Consider the following 18,352-nt stretch of genomic DNA (forward strand, 5'->3'; position numbering starts at 1 on the left):
ATGGCGGGGCAGGGAGAAAATATTCTGGAGGATGGATGTGACACAGGTACACAGGCAAGAGAGCCTGGTAGGGCCTCCGGACTGGCGTTCCTGTGAAAACCCAGACCACTGACTGGTGGGTGAGGACCACAATTCATGCCAGGCCAGAGGCTTCTAACAGGAGTCTGTAGGTACCATGCATCCTGATGGTGGCAGCAGAGACCAGCTCAGGAGCCACATGGCTCCCCTGCTGTGGCTGGCTGTGGCTTGGATCCAATCAATTTCAATTCTTAGCACTTCTGAAACCCTGTTGGCTGCGAGTGTCTGGCAGGACTCAGAAAAAAAAAAAGCTTTTTTTTTTTTTTTTCCCCAGCCCTGGCACAAATATACTCTTCCAGTCACTGGGTGGGGCAAGTGATCTGGAAGGGCAGGTGAACTGTGGGTGCCCTTCTTGGGACAAGCAGGGGAGGTTTTGCTAACCCTCCCTGCTGCTTCTACCAGAAGCAGAGAAATCATGCATCCCCTGACCAGCAGCCCTGGATGCAGAAATCAGGGCCAGAGCTGATGCTGGTCTGAATGGCCAGAGGGAGGAAGTCTACACTTGAACCTAGCCTACATGGCCTGGAATACCCGGTGGGAACATCATCCAAACAGATGAGGACATTTCCAGAGACAGCCTGGGGTTTAGAGGCTCATAATTTTTTTTTTTTTTTTGATCTTAGTTTCCCTCTCACAGGGGCCTTCACAGAGTTAACGATGGTCCCATAGGAGTCGGGACCATGAACAAGGACACAGAGCTGATACGAAGGCAGCCAGGGTCAGGCAGAAGTGAGGGGCCTTCAGTATGGAGATGGGCTCTGTCATTCCCAAGGGGCTACCAGAGTCTCCTTTGAACAGCATTCATAATTCACTTTAGAAAATAAGATGTTCTACCCCCAGCACCTGAAGTCTCCTTTCAGAACATCAGGAGTGTCCTCCAGGTACAGTCCTGAGCTGTGTCCTTGCTCCTGTCTCTACTGACATCTGGATCCATGGTGTGGGCAGCCTCTGGGATTTTCAGCTTTGCAGCAGGATCTGATCTAATTTCGAACTCACACCTCCCAGAAGCACAGGGGGAGAAGTAGGAGTCATTTTAGAACAGCAAAACCCAGGTGGGTGTGGTCTGCGGGGGCTTTGGGTCTACCCTGCCCTTTCTAGCTCAGGCAAAGGACAGCCAGGGGGTTACTGGGTGCTGAGAGTTGGGGAGAGTTGCACATCTGTGGTTCCCGAGTGCTTGGCACAGTGCCTGGCATACAGTGGGCACTTGCAAAACACTGCACCGAATCAGACAAATGGATTTTACACACCACCTCCAGGCTGACTGACTGCAAGATGGGGACTCTGGGCAAATTACTTTACCTAGCAACTTAATTCCCATCTGTAAAGGGTGGATGATGACCACAGTCCACCCTGGTACCTCGTTTCCGTTTTTGTTTTATTTTCTCTGACTCGTTTGTTTTAAAGAAGGAATGATTAAGAAAACATATGGGGAACTCACTTTGTAAACTAGAGTATCCATCAAGACACATGTAAAGGGTGGAAAAGTAAAAAGCTGTCTCTTGTGTGGTTCCTTCTCAAACACGACCATTAATAATTTTATTGGGGCCGGAGGTTCATGAATTCAAAGCCAGCCTCAGCAACTTAGCAAGGCCCTAAGCAACTCAGTGAGACCCTGTTTTTTAAAAAAATGTATCTATATAGAAAAGGGCTGGGGATGTGGCTCAGTGCTAAAGTGCCACTAGGTACAATCCCTGGTACAAAAAAAAAAAAAAATTGGCCAAGAGTGCTACATTGTCTCATTATCATTCTTCCATTTTAGAAGTAGGCAATCGCAGTTTATAAATTATGTGTTTCCATGAGAGACGATACAGCTGCTTTTATTAAGAATGAAATATGCAACTTGCAAATATTTTCACTTTTCCTGATTAGGGTCCTAGAGCAGCAGCAGGCTGCCTGCAAACACGGAAAGTTTGTGTGGCTTAATGAGCAGGCGGAAGTGGCGCCTGGGAAGAATCTAGATTCCAGATTAGAAAATATCTGGGGGGGAGTCTAATGCCAAGCGGAAATCACAGCTCATGTTAAAGGCACGGACCGCTTGCACTAATCCATGGCATGAGAGAAGCCGGGGGTCCTGGGTTCACAGCCTGCACTGGAGGAGGCCCCTGCCCTGTGGGAAGCCTGTTGAGATCAAGGTGAGCCCGTGGCATGACCTCAAGTCAGTACAACCAACAGGGCTGAGGCCAGCGCAGGTTGACTGTGGCCAAAGCGTCCACCGTTAGCTTCCTCCGTCATGGCTGGGCATGTGTGAAAAACTGTGTTCCTTTCTAGGTAAACAGGAATAAAGTGGTGGCCATACAGAGGGGACAGATGGGGGACAGGACCGGGGCCAAGGCAGCCCTATGAAGGAGACTCGAAGGTCAAGGATGAGCAGATTGGACAAAGAACGCTGCCCTTGAGAGCCATTCCATTGCTCCTGGATGGTTAGATGGACTGATTTGTGTGGTTTCAGAAGGCACAGCTTGGGGTCATGGGGTAAAAATTATAAGGGGGGCCAACTTCAGGCCCCCAGGAGAGCGGGAGAAATCCTGAAGGGTCCAAGAAGAAGAGGCTGTCCAGGGAGTGAGGAGTATGGTGGGAGCTCTCATCCCTAGAAGGGTCCGGGGGGTGGCTGGATGGCAACCAGGTGGGGTGGGATGGGGCTGAGGCCAGTGAAGACTCTTGCAACGTTACCAGAGAAACTGAGAATAGAAGATCAACCACCCGGAGAAGACGAAGGAAGCCCTCCACTCTTTATGGAGACATCAGGGAAAATGTCCCCCGACTCCTCACTCCTCACACGGGGACAGGCAGCAGTAAGGAGATGCTGGTGGACCTCACGAGAGCAAAATGGAAGGATGAGGTCCACCCTGCACCCAGCTCATACCACCCAAGAACAAATAAAGCGGGCTGGGGGGTGGCGTGCAGGTGGAGAGGAGCTAAAATGCACATAACCACATAACTCTCAAGCCTTCCTTTTGCTGCAAGAGCCATGTGGTTTTTTTTTTTTTTTTTGCCAAGGCCAATGGAACTCCCCACTGCATGGGAGCATTACCTCCTCTTGTCTCTCCAGAGAAGGGAGTGAGGAGGAAAGGAATGAAAAGACAAGAAGGAACGCGGGGGAGGAGAGGTCAGTGAGGACTTGGCTGGTTGGAGGCTGTTTCTTTGGAAGGCTCAGCTTTCACCCACTGACTTCATGCCACGTTACTGCAGGGTCTGGCAGGCTGCCCTGGAGGGAGGTCAGTGTGATGGCAGGAGCACTCGCTGGAAGGTGCTCTGAGGTCCCGTCCCAGCCCTGCCTTTGACTCTTGGAACCTGGGTAAGTTTCTTTTTGTCTTTTTTTTCCTGAAAAATACATGGTTGGATTAGATTGTCTGTAAGGTCCTCCCCAGCTCTTGGGAACTGTGGCTTTATGACCTGTGGACATTTGAGCCATGGCCTGGCGGGGCCCAGAACCAGGGACAGGGAGAAGCCGTGATTCTTCACCTGCTCCCTGGTTTCCTGGGACTCCGGGAGCCTTGCAGCCCACTTGGTGGGGGTGGGAGAACTCTAGGGCGAAGGGTGAGTACTGTTGGCATGGTGGGCGGAGAGGGAGGAGGGAGGGGAGTGGGGAGAAGCGAGGTACTTACAGCAGGAGGAGATGGGTACGCTGATGGCCAGGATCACCCAGACGATGTCCATCTTGCTCAGGCAGATGGTGGTTCTGTGCTGGGGCTTGTCTCCTTCAGCCACGTGGGAGATGTTCCCTGCTGTTCCGGGCTTCCAGGTCCCGGCGGGGACCAGGCGGTTGAGGAAGTTTCCTGTGGCTGTGGACACCACTGTGGAGAGAGGACTGGGCACCCTGTCGGTCACGGTGGGGGAGGCCGCAGCCTCCTCCTCGGCTGGAGAAACAGTGTTTTCTGAGGCCCCCGGGGGACGGGCTGGGACCTTTGGGGTTGTGGATGCTCCCTGAGGAATCCCCTGGGAAGGGGCTGAGCCACTGGCATCAAAGGCAGCCTGGGTGGACCCCGGGGCAGCTGTGAAGACCCCAGAGCTGCCAGACAGAGGTCTATTGGTGCCAGGGGTGACAGTAAGCCAAGAGTCACTGTGGCTGGGGCTGTCTTGCACGTCACCACGGGGGCGTTGAGAAGGCACTGGGGCAGGTTGTGGACGGGCAGGGGCACCTGAGGCGGCTGTGGCGACCGGCTCCCCTCCTGGGCTGGTGAAGGTGGGGACACCCCCCTGGTCTGCTCTGCTAAGGCCTGGCTTGTCCTCTGCAGGCACCGCAGGGGTAGTGGGGGGTGCCCACGAGGTACTTCCGGATGCTGTGGTCACAGCCACTGTCTGGGGCTGTGGCGAAGAGGAGTTCCCCCAGGGTGGGGTCCTGGGGGAAAGGGCAAAGGGTTCGGGGTCCACAGACCCTGTGAAGTTGCCCTTGTAGATCTGAAATATCTTCCCCAGGGGTCGCTTGGGCCCCAGGTGCGTGGAGCTCTGATTGCGTCCTCGGTGGCCTTCTTTCCTCCCAGAGTAGCCGCCGGGGGCAGGTGGGACAGGGCGCGATGAACCCCCAGCCCCCTTTCGGGAAGAGCCGGGGGGTCTGGGGGGCCGGCGGGTGGTAGCCCGGGGGACCGCTGCGGTGGGCCGGCTGGTGACTCCTGTTGGCTTTGTCAGCAGGATGGTGGGGGCGGCCTCCCCAGGGGGGCGGCCCTCTGAATGCGAGGGTGTGGTTGCCATAGGAACTGGAGGGGAACCTGTGAGCAGGGGCCTTTCAGGATGGGGGGTGGTTGCTGTCACCATGACGGTGGGAACAGTGTTTGTAGGAGGGTGCCCATCTGGATGGGCTGTCGTTGCCGTGGTAGCTGCGGCCTGTGAGGAGGGTCCATCGGGATGGGGGTTCAGCGCCGTGGAGGAGGGTCTAGTAGGGCTGTGGGATGCTGTCACCATGGTGCCTGGGGGACTGCGTGAGGGGAGGACCTGGAGAGATTCCCTGGGAGATGGTTCCTGGACAGCAAGTACCAGTGCTTCGGTCAGTGCCAAGGTCAGGAGGAAGCCTGGAGAGGGAGACAGAGAGGAGAGGTGAGATCCCCAAGGAGCCATCTATAGAGGCGCCCTCTTTACTCATGACCTTAGAAAGTTCTGGGATTGCAGGGGATGCGTCAGGAGCATTTTTGAGACTCACACTGATGCACGACACTCAGTGGGACACAGAACCATATGTGCAGCTGGACACGGCTAGGAAGAGATGCCAGCATCAGGAGACCCAGAGCCAGTGGAACTGACTGAACCGTCCTTTCTCAAATGTCTTAGGCCATCAGCCTTCGCCTAAGGCACAGCAGGAGCTTCAGAGGCTGTGGCTTCCATGGTACCTTGTCTTTTACAATTTAAGAGTGAGCAAGGCCAGCTTGGCCACATGAACCACTCAGAACTGCATGAGGAAGGCTGGCTGGGCAGAGCGAACCAGCTCCTCTTCCCTTCTCTGAACTGGACAAAGGTACAAATATTGAGCCTCATCACCAAACAATTAAAGAGGGGCTACCCTCTCCTTGACCCTGAGGACCCCAAATGGAGCAGGGCAGCACCTGGCCCTGGAGGAGCTTGCATAAATCCACAAACAATCCTAAAAGAAGGCAGAGGTGTCTCAGTGTCAAAGAGGAGGGACAGAAGGAAGGGGACACTGGTCCAGGGAAAGTGCATCCAGATCAGACACCCATAAAGCACTTGGTACAGAGTTTGGGATAGAAAACGCACTCTATACAAGCCAGCTGGCATTGGAGTTTTTGTTATTAGTAACAGCTCTTCCGATGGCACCTAAGTGGCTGAACTCTGAAACATCTCCTGGGTGGTACCCAGTCTTTTTGAGTAGGAGGAGCCCTTTTGAACATTAAAAAAAAAATTGCATGACAGTCAATGTGTGTACTTTTAGTTCATTGAAAAGATGCAAAGGATAAAAACCTATACGTTTAAAAACATTTCTAAATATGCATGGTCTTATTAATCTTAGCAGCATGAGTCAGTCTTTAAAAATAATATCTCATATACACCGTCGGATCCTTCAGATCACAGACTGCCAGGCGGACTGGGCCCACCTGTGGTTAGGAAGAGCTGGTCTCTCCTGCTGAGGAGCGGCAGACATTTCCTAGGTCCTGATTCTGACCTGCCCACTCCCCTTTGTTCATATGAACATACTTCTTTGCCATTCTAGACTTTGGCCCCAGGACTAACTTTGTCAGAGTTCTTGTCCAGATTCCAGCAGGACATAGGGTCAAAGCAGGGGCCCCAACTGGGATTCACACACTGGCTGGGAGGGCCAGCAGCTGCTGACAGGGGCAGGGACCCAAAGCCCTGTGATCACCTTAGGTACGCGTGTAGACCCCTGTGCCTCTCACCTGAACTTCTAAGTGAGAGGTGAAGGGTTAAGGAACTTGGGGTTGAGTGAAGGTTACCGTGCCCATCATCCCTAGGACCAATGGTCGGCCCTAAGCAGCCTATTCTTTTAGGCATTCATTCATGACTTCAATCATACATCAAGAGAGCACCTGGCTTATTTCAGTCAGTCCTAAAAACCGTGCTTGATTTAATCCTCACAACCACTTTGCACAGTGGGAAACTGAGGCTCGAAGAGATCATATCAGAAGTATGTGAAACCAGTATGCTAAATGTATGCTTTTCCTGGTCAACTGCCCCCATTAATGCAGGAAGAGGAAGAGGATCTGAAATTGCATCCACAAAAGAAACAATGTGTTGCTATGCTTGTTGGCTCTGGGTTATTTCAGCTCCCCTTCACCCCGCCCCACACACCTTGCACCTTAGCACCAAAGGAACAGTCTTGAGGCTGATGGGCAATCGCCAATGTTTCATAGAATATTCCCTTAAAAGCCCCCAGGTTGTCTCATGAGTGACTTGGTCTAATATAAATGTTGTTAAGAGCTGAATTGTGTCCCCACCCTGAATTTATATATGGAAGTTCTAATCCTCAAGTATCTCAGAATGTGACTGTATTTGGAGATAGTTAAGTTAAAATGAGGCCAATAGGGCAACTTTAATCTGGTCCAACTGGTGTTCTTCTTAGACGAAAAGATTAGAACCTACAGAGTGACACCAGGGGCTTTGTCCGCAGAGGGATGAAATTGTGAGGTCAAAGCAGAAAGTGGGTAGGTGGTAGGAAAAAGGCCTCAGGAATCCAACCCTCCTGCCATCTTCATTTTGGACTTCCTGCCTCTAGAACCCATAAAGAGATAATGGTCTGTGGTATTTTGTTACAGCAGCCTAGCCAACTAATACAAACTAATACAAGCATTTGTCTGAAAAGGGAGAGACAGAAACAGGAGCTTGTGTGCAGGTAGTTTATATTGGAGGTGATGTGAGGTCAGCCGTCGGGGTCTGAGATGAGTGAAATAGGGAAAAACCATCCGGGGCAGCTCTGAGATGATGGGGTGGGCAACTCAAACTCACTGGGTATGTCTGAGGAGCTGGGTATGCTGAACCCCACATTGCCTGCTTGGAGAATACTCACTCACCTAGGGGCTGTCCTCTGCACTAGCCTGCACTAGCTGAGTGGGCCTCCACTGTACTCCCAGGACCTCATGGGGCTGAGTCAGGGAAGCCTTGGGCCTAGGGTCTGACAGATAATGCCTGCACTCAACTGGTGGGGCTGCAACAGCTGGAGTTAAAATATAAGGCTCCTGAGGATTGCTGGGGCAAAGCCCCAGATGTGTCTGATACAATCACAACCCAGAGACTAAGGACACAGTGGTCTTTTGGCAGAGTTGAGGGTGGCACAGAGGTTTGGGAAAGATACCAACAGGCCCCACGGACAGGATTGCTGTGAAAGAGCAGCCACTCTGGCCTCCAGGAGAATTTTTTTTTTTCAGCAATCCAGAGGCAGAGGGGTTATAAGGCCTAGTCTTCAAAATACTCAGGGAGAGAAATTGCCCTGACTTCCCCACTGTGAGCACTGCACATGCTCAGAGCCTCCCAGCAGGAAGCCCAAGGAACTTGCTGGGACTTACTCTGTAAGTCTCTTGACCCTTGCTGCTGCTGTTTGTCTGCATCCCTGGAAGTTATAAGAACTCTAGGAGGACTGTAAAATGACCTCTCAGCCACTTCTTTAATCTTTTTTTTCTTCTTCTTCTTTTAGTACTGGGGATTGAACGTAGGGGTGCTTAACCACTGAGCAACACCCCCAGTTCTTTTAAATTTTTTATTTGAGACAGGGTCTGGCTCAGTTGCTTAGGGCCTCACGAAGTTGCAGACCCTGGCCTGAAACTTGTCATCCTCCTGCTTCAGCCTTCGGAGTTGCTGGGATTACGGGTGTGAGTCGCTGCGTGAGATTAGAGTGAATCCTTGATATAACGAACAGGTACGGCCATCATAGGCTTTTACCTGGAGATGACACTTGGACGTCACAATGAAGGGCCCTAAAGTTCACCTAACGCAATCCCTTCATTGCACACTGGGAGATACTGGCGGAGGGGACTTATTGGTGAACACACAGCTGGCTGGGGAGACCGCCAGGACCACGGGACCATGGCCATGATTTCAAAGCAACTTTTCAATTGTATCATAAAATCACTGCCCCAACACGCCCTTCCACCACCACTGCCACCTTCATTATGGGAATCAGACAGGAGTTCACCTCTCCTCCTTGGCACGAAATGTTAGCAACTGAATGTGATGCACACTGTCACAATAAACGTGCAAGGCCTTCAACCCGGGCTCCCCTAACACATGCAAATTTTCATTCAAGACCCTTTGTGCTGGCCTACACACTCCCCTCCCCACAATCTGGGGCTACTGCTGTTTTGCATATCATTTGCATTGATTTGCATAATGGACTCTGGAGGCTCTAATTCCAAATATCTAAGAGAGACTAAAACGAAAATCTAGCTTGACATGCTTAAAATGTGGAACCAATTTTTAAAACGTGTCAGAATAAGGGTAGGTGTTGGGGATGGAAGCCCACAGATTGACAGATGCCCAGATGTCACAGGAAGACTTCCTTCTTCCTAGAATTCCACTGCATATGTGATCTCAGGAGCCAAGGGAAGGAAAGGGACTCCTTCTTCGTGTGTTTATTTGGTTGGCTGCCTGTACTCCATAGTGGGCATGACATTTGCATCTGGCAAAGGCAATTGGTAAAGAAAAAAATGTCTAGTATTGTTTAATACACTGAGCAATTCCTATGTGCCACATACTACTCAAAGGTGACGTGCATGGACATACTTAATCCTCTAGCAACCTGATGAGGCAGGTACTATTACTAGCTCCCTGTTACAATTGAGAGAAAGAAGCCAGAGGGGTAGAGGAACCCATTCATGGTCACACAGCTGGGGAATGGCAAGCTGGGATTCGAACCTGGGAAGTGTAGCCCCGGAGTCTACACTATCAACCACTTCACTTACCAAGCCTGCTCTGCTGTCCCACCCCTCTGCCCCCTCAGGATGCTCTGCACAGTCAAAAGTAATAATCTACAATCTTTGGTAATTATTTTCCCCTGCTGGTTTCTTCTCTCTTACCTATTTCCTTCTATCTTGATTCCAGGGCTTTGTTTGACACATTTGATATTCTTTTAAATAATTTCATTAATTAGCTTTATTGTGCATGTACGGGGGGTGGGGATGCTTGTATCAGGACAATAAAAGCATTAGAAACCCCTGCTTTTTAATTCTCTCCTCTTTCCCAATCCTGACATCTCATGCATGCCTTTGTTTGGGAGAAGAAAAATTACATACATAAATTAAATTTTTCTTAAAATTGCTTTTACACACAGACACACACCATATTTGATCCATGGATAATTCATAAAAATAGAAAATCTATCTCATTTCCTTGCACTTTTAAATATCTTCTTGTGAATAGATCCTCCTTTCACATTATACTAAGTTTCTACTGCAAGATCTTTTTGGCGATTTTTTTTTTCCTTTGGGTACCAGGGATTGAACTCAGGGGCTCTCTACCACTGAGTCACACCCCCATCACTATTTTGTATTTTATTTAGAAAAAAGGTCTCACTGAGTTGCTTTAGTGCCTCACTGTTGCTGAGGCTGGCTTTGAACTTGTGATCCTCCTGCTTCAGCCTCTCATGCTGCCTAGGATTTACAGGTGTGTGCCACCACGCCCAGTTTGGCCATTGCCTTTTGAAACCCCTGTGGCAGAGAATCACAGGAGTCTGAGTCATTCAACTTCAGTAAGCATGGCAGCAGCTTAGCCATGCTGAATATTTGGTATGGTGTTTTAAAGTCATGCTTGCAAGTTCTCAGAAACTCTTCCACATGGAGGCACATGGAGTAGACCCTGAGGCACATGGCAGGAACACCTGAGAAGCCCCCACTGTCCCAGTCCCACCCAGGCACCAGGCATGACAGTAAAGAAGTCTACAAGATGAGCCTGGCTCCTGGACAGCAATCACACAAGCCACTCCAGTGAGAACCTGCCTCCCTGAGCTCAGTCAGCCCTAAGATTCCTGAACAAAAAAATTATTTTGTGACTGCTTTAAGCCTCTTATGGGTATTTTTGTTTTTATTGGAACATGCTGGCTGCAATGGTTGGAATGTGTCCCCCAAAGATCATGAGTTGTTAACTTCAAGGTGGGGAGGTAGGGCCGGTGGGAGGTGTTTGGGTCATGGGGGCACCACCCTCATGAATGGATTCATGTGGTTTTGGAGGGAGAAGGTTCATTAGAGCAGAAGATGGTCCTTTTTAAAGAGATGAATTGGGTCCCCTTTGATCTCTTCTGCCATGGGATAACCCAGCACCAGACCCTTATCAGATGCCAGTCCCTCCATCTTGGAGTTCCTAGTCTCTGAAACTGTGAGGAAATAAATTACCCAGTCTCTGACATTTTTGTTACAGCAGCACGAAAGGACCTAAGACACTTGGGACTTTAGCTTCTGCATGTGATGTTTGGATAACACAGGAAGGAGTGTCGACAGCACACCAAGTCTGGCCATCAGGGAAGCCGTTGTCTACATGGGCAGTAATATGAAACCTTGCCAGGAAATGACCTTTTCTAATTTCAAGCCTATCACCTTTTATTTGGAAGGGATGTTAGCTCTCTTGGTATCATCCTACCGATGAGAAGGTGGAGGCCCAAGAAAGTGAAATGACTTACCCTGGGCACACAGCCACATGGGGTGAGGGCTGGGAGGGACCGTGGCCAATTCACTGCTGGCCAAGTCCACTATGTTCCATAGTCAGAGTTTCTCCATTCCCTGTGGTTCCAGGATTCCCGTGTGCTCTGATCTCTGAACTCCAATGATTTCTTTTATCTTTAAGATTAAGTATAAACTCCTAGATCTTGGAGCCTGGTTTTCCTTACTCAGAAATAAATATGCAGCCTTGACTCAGGGTGGGCTGAGTGACTGCTCTCAACAGGCATAAGCCATGCCTGTGACCTGTGACCTTGGTGCTTTTTTTTTTTTTAAATGGAACCAAGGAGTTTTCATAACCAATCTTTGCTGCTGCCTTTTCTATAGGGCCACATTTCAAAAGTTCCCTCCCATCAAGTCCTGCTAGGGAGATGCCTCCAACCACAGGGCGGAAGGGCAGAAGGTTCTGCTCAGTACTTAGAGCTAACTGGGGACATCACCTGGTGGGTTCCAGAAATGTCCGGAGATCACTGGTTCAACAGCTGGACTGATGAGGTCCATGACTCCACTGGGAACTGTTTCCCAGAGCACAATCTCTAGAACACATGCAAGAAAACCATGTGAGACGGGCCCGTGGGCCCCAGACACACCCGTGGCCTCTGGTCAACATGAATCGATCCTGTGCTGCAGCTTTGAGTGGCTGACAGGTCACAGTGTGCCAACAAATACACGTACATGCACACACATGTGCCCATACTCGCACGTTCTTCCTTTCATTTCCCTGTGCATGCATATTCTCTCTCCTCTCTCTCTCTCTCTCTCTCTCTCTCACTCACTCACACACACACACACACACACACACACACACCTCTTTTTCCTGGGAGCAAAAAACAGGTAAGCATGACACATCTGCAGCCTGAGTCCCCCCATCTTCTCCAAGTTAACTCATTGCTAAGTCCAAGGCCAAAAGGGCCACCATGTGGCAGTCCCGGGATTTAAAACCAGGCTTTTCTGATCCTGGTTGCCCCAGATGAGGAACCCAATTTAATTCTATCCTAAGATCGGGGGCCATCTCGTCACAAAGTTAATTCCAAACTCACCCATGTCTGGCTCTCCTTGACAGATAACAACCCTCCCTAAAACTTCAGCGGGACCTCATAAATTCTGATGTTGGAATCTCGATTTACTCCCTACCTTGAAATGTTAAGCCACGTAGCTCATTAACCTGCTATCTGCCTTTGTATTACGCTTGCCAGAACCCTGTTATAAGTTCCCAAGACACCCCACTTTGTGCTATAAAACCTTTCTCCTGGAGAGCTGGGAGGATGTTCTCTAGCCCGGCTTTGGGTGAGACAGTCGCTGGCCAGCTCTCTCTGTGTACACAATATAAGCTTGCTTTAATTTGATTTAAAATTGGAATCAGTGGTCTTTTCTTTGTGTTGTGGTTCAACACAGAGATGCTGGGGACTGAGAAATATATATATATTTTTTCTTTGGGGTACTGGGATTGAACTCAGGAGTTTTCTACTACCAAGAACTTTCTTTTTATTTATTTTTAATTTGAGACAGGGTCTCACTAAGTTGCAGAGGCTGGCCTTGAACTTGTGATTCTCCTGCCTCAGCCTCCTGAGTAGCTGGAATTGCAGACTATTTCTGAGCATTCCACTACCATGCCTGGCCATGGACTGATAAATTTTTGATCTAGGAAAATGTCCTACATGAGCAGAAGAGTTATTGCTAAAGACAACAATAATAATAACTGTTATGGTTTGGATGTGAGGGGTCCCCCAAAAGCTCATGTGTGAGACAATGCAAGAACGTTCAGAGGAGAAATGATTGGGTTTTAAGAGTCTTAACCCAATCAGTGAATTAATCCCCCATAGGGATTAACTGAGTGGTAACTGAAGTGGTAGGGTGTGGCTGGAGGAGGTGGAAATTGGGGGGTGCCTATGGGATATATATTTGAAACTGGTGAATGGTGACCTCTCTCTCTGCTTTCTGATCATCATGTGAACTGCTTCCTTCCAACACACTCTCTGCCACGATGTTGACTCACGGAGAGCCCTGAGAATCTAACTGGGGACATCACCTGGTAGGTTCCAGCCTTAAGACCTCTGAAACTGTGAGCCCTCAAATAAACATTTCCTCCTGTAAAATTGTTCTGGTCAGATATTTTAGTCACAGCAGCAGAAAAGCTGACTACAACAACAAGATTGTTATTATTGATGAGAACAACTATTATCACTGAGCATCACAATTTAAAATAAACTTTTCCTAAGTACAGGCACACTTGAGGCAACTATGCTGCCTTTTTCTCTTCGGCTTTCTGAAGTCTTGATCTTTTGATTCAACCTGGGACAAACATTTTCCTAGATTATTCTTGGAAGGGTTCCCAGGCCTCAAAGACTTTGTTAGGAATCCCTTCTGGTGCTTGTGACCTCTAAGCTCACCCGTACCTTTGCATCTCACTCAATGGAAATGACCACGGTCTGGTCTGTCTGCCCACCCATGTGAACTCTGTTGAAGCTTCCAGGACTGGGACTGTCTCAGGTTCAATGTCACGTTTCCATGTCTAGACCAGCACCTGAGCTATAATAGGTATTTGCTGAAAAAGAAGAAATCTCAAGTCGCTTACCAGTGGCGGTGCTTAAAAATGACCATCATTGTACAGCTCAACCTACTCTTTCTTTCTAAATGTGACGTTGGATAAAGAGATGTCACCTGACTTGCAAGGCCAGGCCATAAAGATGAACAGTTTCTTCCTGGCTCTTGGGGTATTTCCTCTTGGATGCCAGCCACAGAGAAGTGAACCAGAACGCCACCCACAGAGAAGTGAAATCAAAGCCCTTTCAGTGACCAGCATGGATTGAGACATCAGGTGACTTTCAGTGCTGGATTTTTGAATTGGGTTTTCTTACTGTCCTTTCTCTTGCCCAGACTCTGGGGAAGGAAGACATCTTGATTCTGGGCTCTTCCCACAGCACCCTGATGTCTCTGACACATGGCTATAGGCTCCCCTGAACGAAGAAAGGAACAAGTGTATATGAGGAGTGACACAAAGCTCCTGGCACAGAGGGGAGGTGGACGGAATAAAGCTGGAGGCTGGTACAGTACATGGTGCCCACATACTGAAGGTCATGGCTGCTGCTTCTCAGGAGCTACTCTGCAGGCAGGGAATAGAATCAGCTCTGATGGGGATGTGAGGTCACACAGCAAGGGCGTCCTCCCAAAGACAAGAGAGTCGGAATGAGATGGAGGTAAAGGTCAGCTTGGCCTCTCATAAAATACAACAGGAACGTGTTAGTATTCAGGGAACATCTTGCTGACATCATGGGAAAGGACACAAGTGCTCTATCTTGCTGGCCCTGCCCACTCCCCAGCGGAAAGGAAGAGGCTCATAAAAATGATGCAAAGGCAGGTGTGAGGTCAGGCAGGGAAGGGGGGACATTGGTGAAGGGGGGACATTGGTGAAGGGGCCCTAGGTCTCGGTTAGGGGGAATGAGTCCCACTGGTCGGTTGCACAGCACGGGGCCTATAGTTAACAATGGGTGGCATGTTTCCAAATAAGTAATAGAATTTTGAATGTTTTCACCATTAAAGAAAAATGATAAATATTTGAGGTGATGCATATGTTAATTAGCCTGATTGAATCATTCCACAATGTAAGCATTATCCAAACATCACATCGCACCCCATAAATGCATACAATTATTATTTGCTGTTACAGGGTTAGATATGAGGTGTCCCCCCAAAGCTCATGTGTGAGAGAATGCAAGAATGTTTAGAGGTGAAATGATAGATAGATCATTAGTGCATTAATCCCTGGATAGGGATTAGCTTGGTGATAACTGTAAGCAGATAGGGTATGGCCGGAGGAGGGGGATCCCTGTGGCATGCCTTTGGGGTACACATTGTCTCCTTATTGAGCAGAGCTCTCTCTCTCTGCTTCCTTGTGGGATGTGCTGAGCCCCTTTTCTCTGCCATACTCTTCAGCCATGAGCCATCTCTGGACTGAGATCTCTGAAACCATGAACCCCAAATAACCTTTCTCTCCCCTGACTGTTCTTGTTAGATCTTTTGGTCACCGCAGTGAAAAAGCTGCTGATCTGCTGATCCACCACAAAATTAAACTTTAAAGAGAGCACTCCATATATTTTATAGAAGAGAATTTGACTGACAGCTACCTTAGTCAGGTGATCAAGGTCACCATCCACCATGATACAAAAATCATGCTGACGGGATAGAATTCGATATGAAAATGGCATTCTGCTTTTGCAGCCTTTCCCCCCTCAAGCACATATCCCAGTATAAACCCCAGAAGAGGGGGAAAAAAAGCCCACATTGAGGGACAGTCTACAAAATACCTGACCAGTACTCCTCAACACTCTCAAGGTCATCAGAAATGAGGGAAGTCTGAGAAACGGTCCTGGCCAAGAGCAGCCTAAGGAGACGTGACAGCTAAACATAACGTGGCATCCTGGGTGGGATTCTGGGATGGAAAAAGGCCATTAGGCAAGAACCAGGGAAGTCTGAATGAAGTATGGACTTCCGCTCACGATAGTGCATTCAGATTGGTTCATTCATTGTGACAAATGTACCAGAGGATGTCAGATGTTAATAACGGAGGAAACGGATCACAGGTATCTAGGAATACTCTGTACTGCCTTTTCAACTTCTCTCTGTAGATTTAAAACTATTCTAAAATAAAGAAATTTTAAAAAAAATGCTCTATGGAGGTCAGATAGTGGGGACAATATAAGGCCATCGTATGGGCTGGACTCAGAAGGGGACAGAACTGAAGGGAAGTTTGTGGTTAACTTTCTCAGCAACCTGGAGTGGGATCATGTGCCCAAAGACAGGAAAGACAGATGAGGAGGGGACCGAGTTCCTTCCTGCCCTAATGCCAGCTACTGGCATACGGCTTTTAGCAAAGTGGCTATATTCTGGGCTAATCTACCTACTGAAAGGCTTTGGAACCTTCTAGGGAGAGGAAGGGGTAAAGACTCCATGACTTTTACTGCATCTATTGATATTCCCTGATTTTCATCTTTTTATTTTTTTTTTTTTTTTTTTTTTTTTTTTTGTTTTGTTTTTTTTTTTTAATTTTTTATTGTGGGTTGTTCAAAACATTACAAATTTCTTGACATATCATATTCCACACTTTGATTCTAGTGGGTTATGAACTCCCACCTTCACCCCATACACAGATTGCAGATTCACATCAGTTACACATCCATTGATTTACATATTGCCATACTAGTGTCTGTTGTGCTCCGCTGCCTTTCCCATCATCCACCCTCCCCCCTCCCCACCTCTCCCCTCCCCTCCCCTCCTCTCTCTCTACCCCCTCCACTGTATAACCCTGAGGGTCTCCTTCCATTACCGTGCAATTTACCTTCTCTCTCCCTTTCCCTCCCACCTCTCATCCCTGTTAAATGTTAATCTTCTTCTCCTGTTCTTCGTCCCTACTCTGTTCTTAGTTACTTTCCTTATATCAAAGAAGACATTTGGCATTTGTTTTTTAGGGATTGGCTAGCTTCACTTAGCATAATCTGCTCTAATGCCATCCATTTCCCTGTAAATTCTATGATTTTGTCATTTTTTAATGCAGAGTAATACTCCATTGTGTATAAATGCCACATTTTTTTTATCCATTCGTCTATTGAAGGGCATCTAGGATGGTTCCACAGTCTTGCTATTGTGAACTGTGCTGCTATGAACATCGATGTAGCAGTGTCCCTGTAGCATGCTCTTTTTAGGTCTTTAGGGAATAGACCAAGAAGGGGAATAGCTGGGTCAAATGGTGGCTCCATTCCCAGCTTTCCAAGAAATCTCCATACTGCTTTCCAAATTGGCTGCACCAATCTGCAGTCCCACCAGCAATGTACAAGTGTACCCTTTTCCCCACATCCTCGCCAGCACTTGTTGTTGTTTGACTTCCTAATGGCTGCCAATCTTACTGGAGTGAGATGGTATCTTAGGGTGGTTTTGATTTGCATTTCTCTGACAGCTAGAGATGTTGAGCATTTTTTCATGTACTTGTTGATTGACTGTATGTCCTCCTCTGTGAAGTGTCTGTTCAGGTCCTTGGCCCATTTGTTGATTGGGTTGTTTGTTCTCTTATTGTCTAATTTTTTGAGTTCTTTGTATACTCTGGATATTAGGGCTCTATCTGAAGTGTGAGGAGTAAAGATTTGTTCCCAGGATGTAGGCTCCCTATTTACCTCTCTTATTGTTTCTTTTGCTGAGAAAAAACTTCTTAGTTTGAGTAAGTCCCATTTGTTGATTCTAGTTATTAACTTTTGTGCTATGGGTGTCCTATTGAGGAATTTGGAGCCCGACCCCACCGACTGTAGATCGTAGCCAACTTTTTCTTCTATCAGACGGCGCGTCTCTGATTTGATATCAAGTTCCTTGATCCATTTTGAATTCACTTTTGTGCATGGCGAGAGAAAGGGATTCAGTTTCATTTTGTTGCATATGGATTTCCAGTTTTCCCAGCACCATTTGTTGAAGATGCTATCCTTCCTCCATTGCATGCTTTTAGCCCCTTTATCAAATATAAGATAGTTGTAGTTTTGTGGATTGGTTTCTGTGTCCTCTATTCTGTACCATTGGTCCACACGCCTGTTTTGGTACCAGTACCATGCTGTTTTTGTTACTATTGCTCTGTAGTATAGTTTGAAGTCTGGTATCGCTATACCGCCTGATTCACACTTCTTGCTTAGCATTGTTTTTGCTATTCTGGGTCTTTTATTTTTCCATATGAATTTCATGATTGCTTTCTCTATTTCTACAAGAAATGCCATTGGGATTTTGATTGGCATTGCATTAAACCTATAGAGAACTTTTGGTAATATCGCCATTTTGATGATGTTAGTTCTGCCTATCCATGAACAGGGTATATTTTTCCATCTTCTAAGATCTTCTTCTATTTCTCTCTTTAGGGTTCTGTAGTTTTCATTGTATAAGTCTTTCACCTCTTTTGTTAGGTTGATTCCCAAGTATTTTATTTTTTTTGAAGATATTTTGAATGGAGTGGTTGTCCTCATTTCCATTTCAGAGGATTTGTCGCTGATATACAGGAATGCCTTTGATTTATGCGTGTTGATTTTAAATCCTGCCACTTTGCTGAATTCATTTATTAGCTCTAATAGTTTCTTTGTAGAGCCTTTTGGGTCTGCCAGGTATAGAATCATATCATCTGCAAATAGTGATAATTTAATTTCTTC

At 47.8% G+C, this 18,352-nt stretch overlaps 1 protein-coding gene and 1 long non-coding RNA gene across 13 annotated transcripts in view; one reads left to right on the plus strand and one right to left on the minus strand.

Moving 5' to 3' along the window:
- Tmem108 (transmembrane protein 108) overlaps window positions 1-18,352 on the minus strand; it is a 306,456-nt gene that overhangs the window by 12,394 nt on the left and 275,710 nt on the right. For 6 of the 12 annotated variants that reach the window (XM_046431582.1, XM_046431583.1, XM_046431586.2 and 3 more), the window contains 2 exons: window positions 11,621-11,716; window positions 3,684-5,084 (listed from right to left, as the gene is read on the minus strand). In XM_046431582.1, coding sequence (XP_046287538.1) covers window positions 3,684-5,084; window positions 11,621-11,716 — 1,497 coding nt within the window. The remainder of the gene's footprint in view (window positions 1-3,683; window positions 5,085-11,620; window positions 11,717-18,352) is intronic. The other 6 variants (XM_046431589.1, XM_058574935.1, XM_058574936.1 and 3 more) reach the window with 1 other exon arrangement.
- The window catches only part of LOC124084366 (uncharacterized), a 148,158-nt gene continuing 133,039 nt past the window's right edge, over window positions 3,234-18,352 (plus strand). Inside the window, exon 1 of the long non-coding RNA XR_006849099.2 lies at window positions 3,234-3,373. This is a non-coding gene — a long non-coding RNA (uncharacterized LOC124084366). The remainder of the gene's footprint in view (window positions 3,374-18,352) is intronic.

This window comes from Marmota monax, unplaced genomic scaffold (genome assembly GCF_021218885.2).
Source record: "Marmota monax isolate L192 unplaced genomic scaffold, Marmota_monax_Labrador192_F-V1.1 WCK01_AAM20220418_F8-fsc00022, whole genome shotgun sequence".
Lineage (NCBI taxonomy): Eukaryota > Metazoa > Chordata > Mammalia > Rodentia > Sciuridae > Marmota > Marmota monax.